General features: G+C 35.5%; 1 protein-coding gene across 1 annotated transcript in view; it reads right to left on the reverse strand.

The window, feature by feature from the left end:
• Positions 1–661: 661 nt before the first annotated feature.
• Positions 662–19,379, reverse strand: part of LOC142345283 (uncharacterized) — a 29,549-nt gene continuing 10,831 nt past the window's right edge. Inside the window, exons 3-4 of the mRNA XM_075397264.1 lie at positions 14,373–14,542; positions 662–968 (exon numbers count right to left, since the gene is read on the reverse strand). Of these exons, the coding sequence (XP_075253379.1) occupies positions 750–968; positions 14,373–14,542 (389 nt within the window). The 3' untranslated portion in view covers positions 662–749. The remainder of the gene's footprint in view (positions 969–14,372; positions 14,543–19,379) is intronic.

Raw genomic sequence — 19,379 nt, forward strand, 5'->3', positions numbered from 1 at the left:
TGAAATTTGAGGACATACATTCGTGACAGGAAATCGAGACAAAAAATATTTGTGAAGTCTATTTCCTATGTAATCATAAAAGAATTTTAAAGAGTTGTTTTTAGTTGGCAACAAAAATTTGGAAGTTTATTTTCCATTTCTTTTTATCTTAATACCTTCTTCATGTCAAGGCTATTAGGAGACGCCCTGCCGTTGTATTTGGCAGGAAAATCTGTTTGGAAAGTTTCTTCTCTGTCATTTATATTTCGATTAAATGTGTCAATTAATTATACAAAGCTCATGGTGAATGGTTTGAACATTATTTGTTTGAACATTATGAGACAAACAGTTGTTAAGAGTTTGCCAGTTCGATTCACCTGGCATTGAAGATTTTTTTTCCTCGTTTGGATGTACTCAATGTACCCAGTGTTTTTTTACCCCCAGCTACAAATTATATGTTGTTATATAGCACGTTACTATGTAAGAAAATAGCATGTGCGCATGGGGTCATAAAAAATTTATGCTCACTAAGCTGGGGGGTGGGAACAGAATAGAATCATCTTTTTCAGTCACTTACGCGAGTATATTTAATTGACTCTTACATAAACCTGTAGAACTGAATGTTAGGGTATTTCTAGTCGTAAGTAAAGAATTTTATGTCTAATGAATATTCTCGATGAAATTTAAAGGAGGGCATAGAAGTCAATTCAATTTTCTCGAAAATTAAGACTTGTTTTCAGGAAAGAAAAGAAACACAGTGGAATGTTTGATTAGCCATCCAGATTGTTCCGTCCAAATTGCTTGGCGAACCATTTCTTCCAAACAATTAGTGGTTCATGGAAAGGTTTGATGAGGATAATGAGCAGTATGGAATTGACAAATCCAAAGCTCATTTTGAGGATTCTTAGAATGGGCTCAGCCACTGAATATGCAACTAGAAGATTGTGTTTCTCTCTTTGGGATGACCAATACTCAGCACTGTGATGTCTCTTAAACAAAAAAAACTAACGTGAGTTTCACACTTAAATGCCTTCGGATCAGCCTTACATGAACTAAACAAATTAGTAGTAAATAATAAGAGCGTCAAGAGCGGGGGGGGCATTCATGCGATACTAAACATGGGAACATAAGGAGTGATCATAAGTGAGAAATAGGTGAGGAGGGATTGAATAGTTTGTACATGTAAAGACCTTTCCTTTCCGCTGTATTCCAATCTTTCTTTCTCGCCGCTTTCACAGTAGTCTTAGCGCTGTCAAAACACTCAATCAATTTAAATTGAAACCAAATACTTAACTCCATGCAAAATCAAGACTTGCACAGTTTTGCGTGCGCTTTTCTGCGCTATTAAATTTAATACACAGTCTAATAACGCCTTGCAGTTTTAAACACTGTTTCTTCTGGCTCACTTTCACTTGCTTCCTCGGCTTCAAAATTAATAAACAGGTTATTGGGACTGGAGTTTTCATCCGAAATTGCATCAAAATTGACTATATCATTGCTCTCAGTATCGGAATCGTTTATCAATTCAGCCGCTAGAAAACCAGGGTCGGGTGGCTGCCATGTGTTGGAGATTTGGGTATTGGTTCCTGGAGACAATAGTGACACAAAGAAACTGTTTTCTCACTCAGGACTTAAACTCAGCTGTAAGTCACTAAAATTGCCAGAATTTTCATAATCCCACTCGACATCGTGGTCGCTATAATTTATTTCATCTATAGCATAATCACCCAGTTCATAGTGGCCAAAGGGCAGGGTTTTTATGCCATCGAGTAGTATGTAGCGTTCATTAATAAACGCTGACAAGCAGATTTTGTTTGTAAGTACATTGCGCAACGAGTGGTGGTCAGAAACAATCCGGGTGTACTCTGAACGTACACTGATGCTTGACAGCTGAATATTCACAAAGTCTTCGTGCCTTCTTCACTCGTTTTGCGCAGCCTTCTTCACTCCTGATGTTGTTGCGCAGCCATCTTCACTCCTTTTGCTGACAGTTTTTTACAACCTGAAAAGATAGAAAGAAAACGAGAAAATATAGGCGCAGCTGTTTCTTAGGCGCAACTATTAACTAACAACTTCCTGACGTTTACTAACCAACTTTATATTTTTATTGTAAGACTAATATTATTGATTTCAAAGAGAAGAAAATTACTTGTTGACAGAAATGGAGTATAGCTTTGGCTTCAAGCAGATGAATTCGGTAATATGGTCGCCGGAGAATTCATCCTTGAATTTAAGAACTACTTTCTTGTTACTGGTATTAACCAAGAAATGATCAGACGGGTAGTTTAAAACATCGAAGTGGCTCAGAACTGACTGTGGCTTTTCTGATAATTCCTTGTAGAAGTCTGGACTTTGAACAGAATATAAAAGGCTGTTCATATCACTATTTAGTTTTATAATAGTGCTTATTATGAATAAGTTGATAGTATTAGTTTCTACTCAACACAGCAAACGAAGAACTATATGCAATATATTTAGTAATCAAGAAAAACAGGCAAAGATTTTTTGTTTTTCTTGTTCTATTGAATTTGCTGAAACAACTAATTTTTACTTTTAGTACGTTGAATATTTTTGTCCAAAGCACACCATGAACGAGTTTAGTTAAACAAAAGTTGATACTTATGTTGTAAACGTGATTACCATTGGCTAAAACTCTCCTAGGCTCTGGCTTATGGGAAATTTGAAAGACAGAGAACAAGTGCAAACATGTTCAATTTGAGAAAAACTGAAATCTTTGCAATTTTTTCATTTATAAACACCAAATAAACGCTTACATATGATTACACAAAGAAAAAAAATATAGGAAACTTTCAAATTAAGCAGAGAAAGTGATGCTGATAAAAAGTTTAGTCTTCGTAAAACACCGAGAAAGAAGTGTCCGACTTTCTTTTTTTAGGTGCTCTGCATACTTTTGGCGTCTTCAAATTGTTTGGGGTCCTAGTATTGTCCTCTCCGACGCTCGCTGGAACTGGTGTGTTTGGCGAATCAAACTTTGTCTCTGAAAGCATTTTAGTATTGGGAGTTTCTTGGCTTGTCTTTCCAATTCCAAATATCCAAGGAACTTGATCTCTACTGAGTGCTTCAAAAACGAATGGTTTGTGCTCTGAGGCGTTTTTTTAGCGCTCGGGTCACTCAGCGGAGTTGCTGGTAAGCTTTGTCCTGAAAATCTTGATGGTGATTTTGGTGAAAATTGAATGACTCAAAGACCGGCTAAATTGTCACGAGCATCTTGAGCTGCAAGTTGGTTTTTCAATAGTGGCACACAATCATCGCAATCGTACTTGAAGAGAAGTTGCTTTGTCTCATCGGGCAATGTTGCAATGTCTTGCGCTTCACACGACTGCAGTTATTGTGGGGCACTAGACTACCGGAAGTTATATCACTTTCATGCGTAGGTAAGTTTTTTCCCAGCAAAGGGGCAACAAAAATGATAATTTGTTTTGGGATAATGAAGCGGTCTGAAGTAATCCAATTTTTCATAGAAAAATTTTTGTACTGTTGACTAAAAACAACATAATTCTCGTACATAGTCTGATATACTAAAGTTCCTTGCCAGGACTCTTCAGAATCAGAGAGCAAATAAAAAGACATTCCGAAGTTTTGAAACTTGATAATTTATTCAAGCGAGCAAAAGAGATTAGATAAAGAAAGAGATCGAGAGAAAGAGAGATAGCGAGAGCAACTTCTATTTCTTAGGAAATGGTCTGAGTTGCTGTGAAACTAATTTGATTTAATGGTTTGGGCACTCCCTTAGGTCACATTTGTTTTCAATCAATTAACTAAGATTTTGATCCCCTGTATATTACCCATAGCAAGACAAACTAATTGAAGCTACGTGATATCAGTGCACGAGACAAATGTTTAACGACATATGTATTTATATGTCCCATGTTTAGGTTTATACTGATTTATGCACACGATTTTTCTAGATAGGTTTTGAACTTTCCTTTTTATTGCCCGCTTTCTCTAGTACGTATATGTATAATTGACGGCTTATTATCAACTTGATCTCCGACTTGAATTGTAATAGAGTTTCATAGACCAAATATGTTTACTGCACGTGTTTATTGTTAAAAAACAGGTGCTTTATAGAATTGTGGTTTTCCTGAACGTTTTTCTATTCCCCAAAATTTCTGATACGTGTTTTATGTCTTCAATTTGATCTTTGAACTTTCTTTATAATAAAATTCCATGGTCCACGCACGTGTTAATAATTGAAGGAATATGTGCTATCCAGAAAATTTTCCTAGTTGAAAAGAATTAACAGACTCAAGTACGCCGCTGGCGTACTTGAGTCTGTCTTTTCACACATGTAAACCTGTTTGCAATTAAAAACAGAGACGACACTTGTTTAATCCCAGTTTGCCGCTCCATTTTAGAGTGACTGTTTCTCCAAGGTGGTCGTTTCATTTTAGTTTGAACTTTTACAAAAACTTGCTATCAGTATAACCAGAGAATTGATTGAAAAATGCCGTTTTCTGCCAAAAGGATTCTGAGATAGTTATTATGATATTTCAAAGACGGGAATACGTCTAATCAGTGCCACCCTCAAAACGTATGAAAATTGACGACGGTTACGAATTTCAATAACGGCTCTCAATTACTACCGAAGAATTTGACAAACTTATTAAAAAAGCGCCAAATATTAGGGAAACTTTTCCAATAAAAAAGCGGAATCAAAATTGAAGACTAACGGACCTTCTCCTGCTAAAAAATCGAAAATAGGCTCAACGTAAAAGTTATGGTTGAAGGAATGTTTGAGCGTTCACCTAGTTACTTCAAACAGTTTCAGAAGCAGTTCAAGTTTTTAGTCACAAATGAAAAAATTAACCTGTCAAGCGTGAAAACTTTTGCAGTGTCTTCTCATTTTGATTCAGCATTTTGTCAGTTGACAACAACAACAGAATCTACTAAACATTTTCATGTTCTGATAGACTCATCAGAAGCAGCAAGAAATTATGATGACATTTTTAATCGAAACAATGTTTTTCCCGGTTCCTGTCCTTTCACAACTCTTTGATACTTGTTTTCATCAGCAACAGATTTGGAGACAAAAGGTGATGTCTTTTTAAACTGAAATTAGCGATAGATTTCATCATTAAAAACAAAAAAAACATGAGTCTGCAGCAACAGTGCGGAAGCGTTTACCAGCAATTGTTACATCATCACAACAGCAACTGCTTCAAACCATAACTGCTGGAAACTCAATCAAAAGTAATGAAAATATTGTCAAGTCAGTGAAGACAACGGTGATTCAGAAGTCATTGCAAAACATGATTTTGCTGGGAAAACATACTCAAACTGACAATTTCAGTAGTGAAACCTTACGTAGATTTGAATCAATTTTAACTGGTCCCCATTCTGGTGCTTTTTGCCAGATTATGGATATTTTTCAGAGTGGGTATGGAAATTTGAGTATTGATACTGATTTGTTGTTCATTTGTTTTGTGTATGAAGAAGAAAAATTTTCTTTCAAACATTAGTAGTGTGAGATCATCATCATATGAAGAGCAAACCGTATCAAATCATTATCAGTAAAATTAACAATAAGCCGAAAACTGAAAATAAGATCAGCAAAATAAATACAAAACAGTTCACATAGTTTTGATTGTCGTCTTTGAGTGGGCTGGTTTTCTAGAACTTGACATAGCTGAACGTCTCCTTGGGTAAAAACCAGTCTTCGATGTACATCGTTATAGAACAATATTGTTTGACCCACAGGATCGGTAAAAATCAAATTCTTGTTTTTGACGAATAATAGGAGCCAATGTGTTCCAGCAATGTCAGGCGTTGATGCATTGACTATTATAACTGAATTTGGTTGCAAAATTTTAGGGAAATTGTTTGCTGCAAAGACACCTAGAAATTTGTGCTTCAGGAGCTTGCTGCGCTGAATTAAATCGTTTACTTCATCTTCATACATTTGTTAGTCAGTATATTGTTTTTCGACACTCATCGTGCACTGTCAATGTAAATTGTACTTGTTTTTTCGCCAATTATAGAAATTTCAATGTTGTTTGGAAGAACCGCTGAGAACTTCAGCTCAAGGGCTATTGAACTGTTTGTCAGCTCGGGTGAATAAAATCATGGGAAGCCTCTTGCGTGCTGGTTAAGTCAAAAACCATAAGCAAATTGCTTTGATACTCGCTCAGTTTAATTCCATGACCGTTGTCAATATAAGCCAAGTCGGATATTAAAGACATTAAAATAAAGATGTTTATTGCCATTTGTTGACATTGGACTATCCGCTACAGGCAGTCCGTTGCGATAAACATATATTTGTTTGAGACAAATTTCCGATATTGAAACGGGTTGAGTCTGTTATTCCCTAGGAAAGCTTCGTTAGTGTTTAAGCAAATTGCAAGTCTGCGGATTGGCTCCATCGAGAAAACATCCTCTTGCTTCCAACTATGAAGACCAGCTGAAGCTAAAAATGTTTTTGTTATGGTTTCGAAGTAAGGATAAGATGCGGGACTACTTAACAAGGTTTTTCAATGGCTGACATAACGTCATCATTTACCGTCATCCTTCGGACATACAAATCGGCCTATGAAACTTCTACCTTGTTGTGTTTTGCAGCGTCAACGGACATGATGACAAAATCATCAATAGAGCGTCTGAAAACAATGCGAAGCGTAACAGCGTTAAGCAGTTGTCAATCACAGGTGAAGGAGTCAGTAGGAGCACCTGCATTGTGTTTCAAATCAGCTCCAGACGTCTGAACAATTCTACATTTGATTTCGAGAAAAAATTTTTGTAATCTACAAAATTAATCCGATCAACAGAGACTTCAAACACTAACATAGGTCCATTCGGACTGTATACAGGTCCCAATTTTTGGCAGAAACTTCCACCAAACGTTACCAAGAGAGCTGGTTTTCCAAATAAATCCAGAGAACTGTGAGTTGCTTCTGATGGCAACAAATAAGCGATCATCGTTAACTTTGGCGAAAAAATCTGACTGACTTCTTTTCAGGGGTCTCCCAGTTGAACTGATGTTTTTCCTTTTGGTTACTGCTGTTGACACTTTGGATGAGCTCCTTGACCAACTTCTTTGTCTACGGTGTCGTAATGTTCTTTTCCCTGATCCACCATTTTTTCTACTGTTTTGGAAATTGTGTTTTTGAGCGCTTGCTGTGGTGATTTTTTACTGCTTACTACGTCCAGTAGCTCTGGAAAACTCTGTTTCAACAGTTCCTTTCCAATACCTTTGACAGTCGGTAGAATGAATTGACGTGCTAAGGGTAGAGCAACACGACCAATGCCCGCGGCCAAAGCTCCAAAGCCACTACCTCTTTGTGGGTAGTATCCAGAAAAATGCGGCAAAGAAGTTGCTTGATTTGCGTAGTATGAATCCATTTTAACTTGAAAACTTTTTGAATTAAAACCTCAAGAGAAATTTTCCTGTTCATGAGAAGGGAATCAAGTCACCTGTTTCTGCTCGCAGTTCAATAGAAATGGACTGAATTGTGTTTGTCGATAGCTTTTTGTAATCCAAGATCGAAAAAACTATTCGATGTGTGGGCTCAACTTTGAACACACTGCCTTGTTTCGACTCGAAAAGGAAGTGCTTTGGCATCACCCACGTACTGATATTCAAAAATGTTTGAATACACAAATATCAAATGTTTACCAGCCAACGGATCTGCTGGTAGCTATGCATAATAAGCTTTCGTGTCGTCACTTTTCATTAATTTAACTGCAGTCATGATCGTTTTATAGCCAATATGGATACCATTGCCATCAGGAACTCACTCAGAACCAAAGATACCTGGGTTTTCTTCGCTTAGAAACGTAATCCTTTCATGTTTTCTACGCAAAACTTCGTATTTTCCAGAATTTTTTTGTTTCTCTGAAGAAAAAGTGAGGCAGTCTGGCTGTACGCTTAATTAATGCTGATTTACGTTGTCAAATGTCCCTGGAATAAACGCTAGTATTGATCCATTGAATGGTCGTGAGATGACATTGGCTTCTGCAGCCCTTTTCGTAGCTTCTTCATATTCTTTCAAGCTGAAAACAATAAAATCCCCCTCCAGAAAGTTTTCAATTTTCGTTGGAAAGATAATTTCTTTTAACGCTACCCTCCAAGTGCCAGAAGATTGAATTGATCTCAGATTGAATTTCATCCTTAAAAATGTTTCGAAAGGACGCTAGAGTATTTGATTTTAATGTTTGCATCGATGCAGACGATATAACATGTGCTATGAACTCATCTTCAAATTGATTGCGCGCCACTTTTTTCGCTGCGTTCACGAGCCAGTTGTAATTCTGGCTTAAAGAGTTTACCCTCTATTTTTTCTTTGTTTGCGTCAAAAATAGAGTAGAGTGGAGTTGACAACGTCGGAATATCTGTAATCTCAAATACCTCGTTAATAAAGGATTGTTTGTATCGTTTTCTGAACGTTTTGTTATTTTTGACAATTCTAAGTGAGTCTCCGATATAAAACTTGGGTTTTTGAAGGATAGTAGTTTGAGCACGTAGGGAGATTTGGGGCAAGTTTAGTGGCCCATTTAACACGTGTATTACTTGTGTTCACAAACTGATCCAATTTATCGATATAAGTGCAAGTCCACCTTTCTTCAAGGTATCTGTAGATGATATCTTTTAGCCAGGCAACATTTCTCTTCACAAAAGCAGACTTTTCTTCACTAAAGGTGCTATTAAATTGAATGTTTTCTCACACAAGCTTTTGGAAGCTCCAAGAAACTCTTTAGCATCGTCAACCCATACTTTTAATGGTTGTTTGCACTTGATCTTTTTTTTGAATGCTTGGGCTGCCTCTGTTGCATATTTCTTTTCATTGGTTCCACTCTTAGATATTGTGACAGACAGTCAACTGCTACCAAAAGATATTTGACATCTCGATTGTAATTTGCAAGTTTATCAACATGAGCTCAATCGAGAGACCAAATTTCATTTATGTCCTTTACAATGACTCTTAGTCTAGGAAACTTTAAACGAAATGAGCGGTATTTTGTAAGGAATGTTTTTTTTCTAAAAATAACTTCACTTTAGCCATTGACATTATGCTTGGGGCTACTGAAGTTGTTTTGGGCTACCAAAAGAAGCAAGGCCTTTTGAATAAAGTTGCTCCAGTTTTTTCTCAGAAGAAGAAGGGATCCAATTTTATCGGTTCGCTCTGTTTTTTGTTTGGCTTTTTGATTTTGTCATTTCTTACTGTTGTGGCTCGTTTTGGGTTACCACTTCCTGATTGTGGACTTTGTTGGTTTGGGGAGAATTCTTGTTCACTTTCATAGGCTTGTATAATTTGCTTGGCGTAAGTATTTGCAACGAGTTCAGGCTCAATCAGAGAAGAGAACAGCTAAAATTTGGGAGTACTCTAATTGATCAATTTTTTTAGTAGGCTGTTGTAGACCATACAAAAATTTGGATACATGTACACTTGTTGGTTCTTGATTGATGTAGAGTTACTTGCTTTCCTCTGTAATTGTAACGGCTTCTGATTGGAGGATAAGGTCAAGCAAGATTTCTGCACGTCGGATTTTGTGTTTTTCTTTCAGTTTCAATAGCGCCATTTTTGATTCAAAAATTGCGGGGGCACTTTCCGCTTTTTTGTGACAACTGGATCAATTTCGGTCTCATCAATAATCGAGTCAATTTTTTGGGCTCTTCTACTTCTTTTTTTCCGCTCAGTTAACACTGGTTCTGTTTGAACTACTCCATCTGCTCTTCCCACGCTGCCCTCCGAACTTAGCATATTTCTTTGCATGAATGTTAACTGAGCTGCTTTGTTTCTATAGGCTTGGTTGTCCAGAATTTCGCCTTTTTTGGTTGTTTTGACATGAACATTCGCTTCGGAATCAGAACGATTTCTTCTGCATGCTTTATGGTTTCTTCAAGTACAGATAACAAGCAAAGCTAACCGTTGTTACTAGTTCTATTTCTCTTAATAAAATTTCCTTTCTTCCCTCAAACTTGTCTGTTTAGATAAAATTTTTTCTGAATGAACTTCCTTCGGTTTCCATTAGGTTTTTGTTAATGGAAACGTTACCATTAACTACGCTCAGGAAGCATTCGCAGAGAAAACAAATAAACGTTTCAGTAGCTGACTTGATTAACTTTTTTAAACTTGATATCCGCTACCTATAGCATTTGCTGAAGCATACATACTTCGTTCACTTTCATCGGTTAGATTTGTAATAACAGCTTTTGCTAAAGATAAGTAAAAAAATTGAGGAGCCTGGAGGCAAAATATTAGAAGAGTAATGCAATGCGTCTGAAGTTTCTGGGACTAGATCAATTAATAAATGGCCAAAAGGTTGCTTTGTTGCTAACTCGTAACTTTCTCTCAAAAATTGTGTGTTGTTGAGTTGTCGACCAATTACACCATTTTGTTGAACATCACGAAGCGATTTAGAAAAAACAATGTGTGTAGTATTAAGATCAGTTGTTCTGGACCATTTGCTCTTTTGAAACATGTTGTGCTTCACTTAAATCACACTGATTTTTTTGACGTCCAGTTAGCGCTAATTTTGAAAAATACGAAAAAGATGATGAATTGTCAAATACCAAAAGGCAATCATCTAGTTCTGATATTTGCTCAAAACTGTAAAACTTCATAAACTGAAAGTTTATTTTTCCCTCAATGAACTGAAATTTAGATTGATCATGCTAGCAGAATTAAAAAATCGATTCAAACTTGGGTGAGAAAGCATTGTGAAGTAGGATTTTGAAACTCATTCAAGTATTTCCACAAACAGTCATAAAAAGTCTATCGGTAGTTGAATTTATTTTTTTCATAGTTTCGGGTTATGTGAGCGTATCCAATTGTAAAAACACCAATTTGACTACAGAACACCTATAAGGAAAACTATTATGAAAATTTGGGTAAATGAAACTACCTCAGATCTTTGAACTCTGGAGTTAAAAAACCGCCAAGATCGCCTTTCTGGTGATTTTTGTCAAAAACTAAATCAATAATAGCTCCTCCAGCGTCAATGGTGTCCTCGGGTTGGTTAATTTGAAAAGTTTTTTTAATTAAACAATGAATTGAAACTCAGGCTCATGCATAATTAATTGACAATAAAAATTTCATAACAAACAAATTTCGGGTCTTCATCCGTTTTTTGGTAAGCAGTAGTATAGACTGAATTCACATACTCAGTTTTATCTCTGAACAAAACTAACTCTTGATTTCAGCCGGAAGACTTTCATCTGTTGTACATATCTGAACTGGTACTGCATTTTTGGGCATAGGTAAAGGGTTTAGATTCAGTCTTCGCGCTTTCTCTTGCATAGACCTGGTATAATATGAAATACTCCTAGAGGCAAAAGTACTTTTTCAGGGTCTCTATTGCTGTATCAGTACATGTAACTTGTTTCTTCCTTAACACAGTTTGACCACGAGTGTGACTTTTCTCTTCTTGAACAAATGTAACAGCCAGCTGGTCTTCAGCCGTTATGTAACTGTAGACTGTCAAATTTGGAGAAAAATTCACTTGAAGGAGAGATGAAGTTGATTTTTCCAAACGACGACTCATTCGTCAGCCAATGGTTAAACATTTTGGACTTCCCAGTAGCACAGTGTCTGCTTCGTTGTCGTTTGGGACAACTTACCGCATGTAATTCACAAATTGGTATTTCGCGATATGTTTTTTAGTTTTCAGCATTTGGACATAACAACGTCTACAAATTGATAACATCGTTTTGGAGTAACTTCTTCAAAGTGTCCGCTTTTTCAGTTTTTTTTCGCATAAAACTTGGCAAAGGGAAAACGAAATTTAATGCTGTGATAAATTTGCTGCAAATGGCAAGGGGGTTAATCTCCGCCCGCCCAAGCCAAACTATGAAGAAATTTTGAAACCCACTGGTAAGACTTTTGTTCACTTGAGGAAAGTATATTGAATGAGCTTGGAAGTCGGAAAGAAACAGTATTGCTGTAGTTATGAGTACAAACAGAAAGCTCTTTGATTATAAAACCCGACTTTTTATGTCGAAAGCTTTCAATATCAAGAACAACTGGTCGCAGTTTCAACATTCCAATAAATTGAACAAAATTTTCTTAAAAGTTTTCTCATAGAGACAGAAAGCTATGCCTGTCACGTGACCGAGATACTCATTTGTGACTGGAAAGAGCCAGACTTAGGATTAACTTGGTCCTTTTTCGCTGTGTTCAAAGACAAAACCGGAAGAGTCATGGAGAATAGCATGCAATCTTAAAATTTTGTATGATTTGAAATATTTGTCAAGTGTAGAATTGTCAAAACCAATGAGACCACCATAAGGTCTTAACATCACTGCAATATCCCAATCAAGGTTAGGGTCCAGGTAAAAACAAATTGCTAAGTAATACAGATACCTTTCACTATACCCTGAATATTCTTTTTTCACTTCCTGATATAGCTCGTGAACCCTTTTCAAATCTACCGTTGCAATTGTTGCCATTCAGTGCTCCTTGAGAAATGACACTTCAAGCCTAATCACCCAATTTCTGTTGTATAGGAAAGAGGTATACATAGAAAACAATAATATTGAGAAAGAAATTGCAATTTTATCCGACCAAACCCATTTCACTATTAAGGTTTTCAACGATTACCCATTTACGATAACTCCCACTATCCTTCCACCCCTCTACTGTTATGCCCGCTTAGGATAGTCCCCTTTAATCCCATTTTTATTCATCGTAAAAATACCCACTTGAAAATACCCCCTATATTCCCATGTTTAAGTAGCGTAAAAATACCCATTTAAAAACCCTCTAAACTCCCATGTTTAAGTATCGTATTATTACCCACCCAGCATAGGGCCCTATATGCACACGTTCAGGATCCCAGTAATGCCCACTTGGGATCACTTCCTATATTCCCATATTTAAGTATCGTAAAAAATACCCACTTAAAAAAAACCCCTATATTCCCATGTTTAAGTATCGTAAAAGACCCTATTAATATCACCCCTATATTCCCATGTTTATGTAGCAGAGGATTACCCTCTCACCATGACCTCTTGAAATCAATTATTCAAGATCCTAGGAATGCCCACTCATGATCACTTCCTATATTCCCATGTTTAGTATCGCATGAATACCCCCACCCCTCGCTCTTAACGCTCTTATTATTTACTACACACATTTCTCTCAGCTCAAGTTAGCTTCGGCGCTCATAGTCATCAAATCCAACTCAACCTGCGTCAAACTATCTTCACAAAAACGTATGATGGGGGGTGGGAATCAGTTGAAAAGGGGGGTAATGATCGTAACCATTGGGTATTTAGATGCATGAGAAGCTAAGGAGAAGTTAGGGTATAAATGGATCTAAGAAGGGGGGTGAGGGTAAACTGGAGGCAGAAGTTGGCTCCCAGAACTCAACCAACAAAAACCATCCTAAACCCCCCCCCCCATCCCCCAATCGTATAACAGTCTTCTAACACCCTTAAACTGAAAGAGTGACAGGTAATGATGGCAATTATCTGCAATTCCTACAACTTTCGGGTGTTTTTTGTTGGACATTTATTTGAATTTAATTTACCCGGCCAATTTTAGTTAACCATTAATTTACCTTTAGCGGAGTAATTTCTATCATATTTTAGAGAACTTGGCTTTATTGATCTTGACCCATTCAAATGAATCTAATACCAAATTATTTGTCCCCATAACCTGCAATGATTTTTTGACCCCATCGGATTAATCCTTATCCTGTTCATACAATTTTAAGTCGCTGATTTTCCTATTTAATATGTAACCACTCTGATCTTACTTCATTTGACGCTTAGCCAAATTACCCCCCCCCCCAACCTTCTTTTTTCATGGTTAATGGTACCATTATAAGTTTTAAAACAGGTCTGATAAAAAATTTAGTTACCTATTGGCTCCCTATTTTACACATACTTTTCAAAACCTATCCAAAACTATCAAACATACCCAGTTTATAAAAGTTACACTATTTTTAGAAACTCCCTTTAGTTTGCCCAAATTTGCAAAAAAAAGTTACCAAATTGTTTCCAAGTTGTCCCATGTTTTACCCAATTTACCAAAAAAAATTACCCAGACTCATATAAAGAAACCTCGAAATGCCCGCCGGATAGGAGAAAAATAAAGACCTAAATGTTTTTGGTAAATACGGGTAATAAAAAAATGTTTCTTCTAACTGAAAAGAAGTATATATATTGACAATTTTTTCGTTAGCATTCGGCCGGCATCGCATGTCTCTATTTGTTTGGAAACGAAGACAATTTAGCATAGGGAACCTAGTGGGAACTAGTTGGCTTTGGTGCAGCCATAGTCACAGATTCTGTCAAAGTTTCAGCTATCTCAGGAATATAACGACAAACAATTAATGAATCTGATTGAATAATGTTAGAGATTTAAAAAAGTCACATGCTCACAAAACACAAAAACGAGCATTTCTTCTGAACTCTTTGTGAATTCCCTCACCTGCATATGTTCCCAGTTATTCTCATAGAAAGTATCATAGTATTGATGATTCATGAGAGTTCCGAAAGAGAACCATTTGCCTTCGAGAATTAGGTCTTGTAGTACTACGTGAGGCGTAACCAAAAGAGTCCAAGAAACCAACAGCAAAATGAACACTCGAATCAACAAGCCTGAAAGTCAAACATGCAAAATCAATAGTTTGAGGTTTAAAACTTCGTGAAGATTAGACCTGTCTCCGTTGTTTTTAATCACATTTTCGGTAATTTTTATGCATAATTTTCGTCAATATTGCTATTTTTGAATTCAGGCTTTTTGAATCAAAAATGGTTATAAACTTGCTTTTTTTCTAGCCCACCTTATTTGAATTTGCCCTAAATAGAGATCTGAAAACTGTTGACAAAACTACGAAGGAGGGTAAATTAACTGCCGCTTACTACAAGAGAACTCTTGAATCAAAATATAGCCCGTTGTTGGATAATCTAATGGGATCTTTCATTTTTGGTTTATTGAAGAAATACATCCGTCTCTATTTATCGATATCAAGATTATTCGTCAATATATATAATATATATATATATATATATATATATATATATATATATATATATATATAATCTATATCGCGAAAATTTGGGACAATTGGGTGTTTAGTTGGAATTGCAGCTATCTCAGTGCTAGTTTTGTTCTGTTCAAGGACTCTTACAACAAAAAATTCTTCGGAATGTATGGGGACAAGATCTTTTTGTTCAAAATATTTTGGTAATTCTGTTCTTTTATGTTAAATACAGGCAAGAATGCAAATCTCATACGCATGAAACTGGCTCAAATGAGCAAAATGCATATTTGATTTTCAGGGTGAGCTCATTGTATTTATTGCTTTGCAAATTCTTGTTGTTACTTTAAATTAATTTTTGTATTTTGCCTAAAGTTGTTTTTTGCTGTCTCCAGACCTAATCTCACTAATCATTAAAATTCAATTTCCTTTTTGCAATTGGCAGGAGTAAATCTAATTCACTTTTTCACTTGATATCTAATGGTTCTTATGACTTTGTTCATAATTGCTTTTTTTAAAAAAAAACATTGGAATTTTGAACTTTACATATTCTAAATTACTTCTGCCATTTTTTTTTCTGTGTCTCTGTAAGGAAAGCTTGATCTCCGTTGTTATTTGAAATGAAGTTCAATATCTATGGTAATTTCATTTAGAACTGGATTTCCTGGCTTTGGCAGTACTATTTTTTTTTTTAAAAAACGTGTTTTTTATGTTTGCGCATTTTTGAGGCTCAATTCTGTTTACTTGACAAACTTTAATTACGATGACAGATCGAATGGGCGCTTAGAGAAAACGGAACAGAACATATAAAGAATCTTTGGTGATGATTTTCTTATGACGGCTGCGACATCGGTTTATCGCAAAGTTTAGTGGACTTTTAATTATAACCAGTTTTTGTCGTCCTTTTTGCAGTTGTCTAAAAAATTTCGTCCAAATAAAGATACATTTTTTCTCCAGCTGAATAAATGAGCCAACTTGACGATTTCAGTTCATTGTTTGATTTTTTTGATTCTCAAACAGAATAATGAATAAAATTGATTTTTGAATCTACCCTTTTGTTTGCTTTTGTCATTATTCTAACTAGTCTCCTTTTTGGCAGGTCTTATTAACTTTTTGCTGAACATACAACATTTTTGTAATGGTCATGTGTTTTGATTATCTGGTCCATAGTGCGGTTTTAAAGTTTTTGAAACTGCATTTTGGTAAAAACTGCTTTTGTCGTAATGTTTTTGTTTTAAAATTTCAATTGATTTTTGTAGCCTTATGATAGTCTGCTTATGACAATCCCAATTATTTTTCTCGGGATTTGCAAGATGTTTTGTTTTGTTTTACAGAAGAAGGTATACGTTTTTTAAGAGTCTCAACAAAAATCTATTTAATATAATCAATCAATATTTGAACTTTCTCACTAGTCTTTTTTCCGTCAATGTTCAGCCAGTATCTGTAAGGACACATCAGATGATCTTCCCAGTGATCTGAAATTTCATCATTACCTGTGTTCTGTTTTCTGCTAAAGTTTTGTCGGCTTTGAAACTACGTTTCCTCATTTTGAAAATTCTATTTCTGAACACCTGTCCAGTTTCAGTTCGGTTTTTTGTTTCTTTGCAACAAAATTATTGTAATGGGCATTTTTTTGCATTGTAAGAAGAGGAATTAAAAATTAATTTATTAAGGGATTTCTGAGCAGTGCTTATGGTTTTAACCGCAGCGGCACCGTTTTCTTGTTAATTTGTTTTGAAAATTATGATTTCTTTTCAAATACTTAATTATTTTTTTCTTTTTTGTAGTTTTCAAGCTTTTTTTGAATAAGGACATGTCTCAATTGCTTCCTCACTAAATCTAAATAAAGAGATTCATTTTTTGCCACAATGATACCTCAGTAGGAAGAAATTAACTTTTTTAATGATTTCAGTTGATACCTAATGGCTCTATTCAATTAGAAAATAATGATTTTTAAAGTTTAAAACTTAATTGATCTTCCCGCTTTCTTCTGTTTTTGTCGAATTGTTACACAGTTTCATTAATATCAGGTCCCCAGACTTTGCTTGTTTTGTTCGAGGTTTTACCTAATGCCATTTTCTTTTTGTTATTGTGTTTTCTATTAATTATAGACGTCGCTTTTTGATTGTAATTAATGTTTTTTATTTATTGTAAGTTGCAGGTCGTTAATGGCAGGTCTCATGTGGTGGAGATCTTGTTGATACTGTTCTCCTAGTTTTGTCTCAAAAGAAACGCGTTTCTTGCCGTTCTATGAACAAATCGAGTTTTATTGTGAAAACTCTAACCATCTCTGATGGCAATCGTGGTTTAAGGAATTTTGCTTGAGATTCACTCAATGAGACGACTTTATCTTCGAAGCCTTTCACGTAGCTGAATCGAAACTAATTGAACTGCTCTACAATTTATCATCCTCCAGCAGATCTGCATACAATGAAGTGCCTAAGAATTTACTAACAAAGGAAACCAAAAGTCCCAGTGGTACTATAATAGCAGATCGAATCAATTTATGCATTGTTTTGGGAACATTTAATTCGAAATATTGATGCAAAGCTTAAAAAAAGTGATATTATATTGATCAGGTCATTTCCATGAAAATTATCAAATAGACAAACAAAAATTGATCAAAAATTTACGATCGTAGCAACTTTGCTTGCTTCTTTTGCCTCGATAAGGATTGTACGTCCTAGATGTCATCTCAAGTTAATGCTTCCACAAGTAGAGTTTCATCAAAAGTGGACAGCAGTTGCTTGAATCTTGATATAGATCTACTACCTTTTTTTAAAAAAAAGGTTGAAGTAGGGGAGTGGAAACGACGGGACACTCGTGTCCCTGGTTATATATATATATATATATATATATATATATATATATATATATATATATATATATATATATATAGTCAAAACTTTGATCCTCTTTATGTACTGGATGTTTTTTGTTGCAAAATGATCACACTTTTGAAATACAGAACTTTTGATAACACTATTAGTAATGAAACCCTTATGCGAAAGATCTAATATAAACATCTGGTATGAGAAAATTTGAAAGCATACATGAAAATAGCGTTGTTGGCTGAGGAAAATATTGAATTAGCCGTACTATTAGGCCGAACTCCAAAGGATGTCGTGAAAACTTCCCAAATTATTCATCAAACACCAAATTACGACGCGAATGCAAAAAGGAACGGAGAAAGAATGGTTGAAGACAATCAAACACAACATATTCAAACAAATATTTAATCCATCGATCTTAAACCTGTAGAATATATTTGAAAACACGTTTACTAATATGAAAAACATAGTTGTCGTCATAATGCCTTTGTGGAATAGAAAACAGAGACAAGACGAATCAATGGAAAATTTGTATTGTGCAATCACAGAAATTGCGGTCAAATTTAAAATGGAAACAATTGTAAATTTCTTTTCTTTTACAAGAACAACCGCGAAACTAAAAGAGAAATGCTTAAGAAAACAGTTTGCCCACAACGCTGCCTTTATATCCCAAAAAATCAAAAAAAAATGAATTAGATTTGAAAAACAAAACCTTAGATAGAAAGCAACCCAGACAACTTTACAAAGAGACAAGCATACAAGGGTGATACAGTTTCAACAAAATACAATCAGAATATCAGTTTTCAAAACAAATCCCATAACATCGAGTGACTACAGAAATTGCGGGCTCTTGTTTGAGACAGGTCAGAAAACCCAGAGTTCAGTGATTGAAAACAATGTGTCAACAATTTGAAATGAACTCTTAACAATCCTTTTCCACGACGAGTGTGTGGATCGGAAAACAGATCATCTTACAAACAGCGAGATAAATAAAACGTTAATAAAGCGAAAAGTAATGAAGAGCCAGACGGCGTTAACAAAATTTGCTCGCCGAAATCTGAAGAATTGTTATTCTATGATACGTCTACAACAGATACTTTGTCTTCTGCCTTAGAGAAAAAAGAAAGCCCATGGACAGTCTTTAACAATTCGATAACCCAAAAAATACAAATGACGTCACTCAGTACCTTTGGAACAGTTGCACTTCAACAAATCTGAAAAAAAATTGACAACAAGCCCATCAAAAATATGGGTTTATGAAATGAAAAATATTGAGTCCAGTCAAGCAGATGGTTAAAGGAACTGAGTTGTACTGGATGCTCATCAACCGCTGATAAGAAGAGACCTCTTTCCAAGGAACGGGTTGAAATTATTACACATCAGGGCAAACAGTAAGGCCCCTTTAAGAATATCATATATCTGCGTAGAAAAAGCCATAGTTGTAAAGAATATTTCCAACCTAATAACTTCTTTGGGAACGCAAAACACCATGTAGACAGTACAATTGTGAAGTAACAATTCGCCAAGGGGGGTAGAAGAGTACCTATTCCTAGAAAAAGTTCATGAAGAACTTATTATGTTAATATCTGTTGGTAGCATCAAAAAACTAGATAGTTGAGTGAC

This window comes from Convolutriloba macropyga, chromosome 9 (assembly GCF_964194025.1).
Source record: "Convolutriloba macropyga chromosome 9, txConMacr16.3, whole genome shotgun sequence".
Lineage (NCBI taxonomy): Eukaryota > Metazoa > Xenacoelomorpha > Acoela > Convolutidae > Convolutriloba > Convolutriloba macropyga.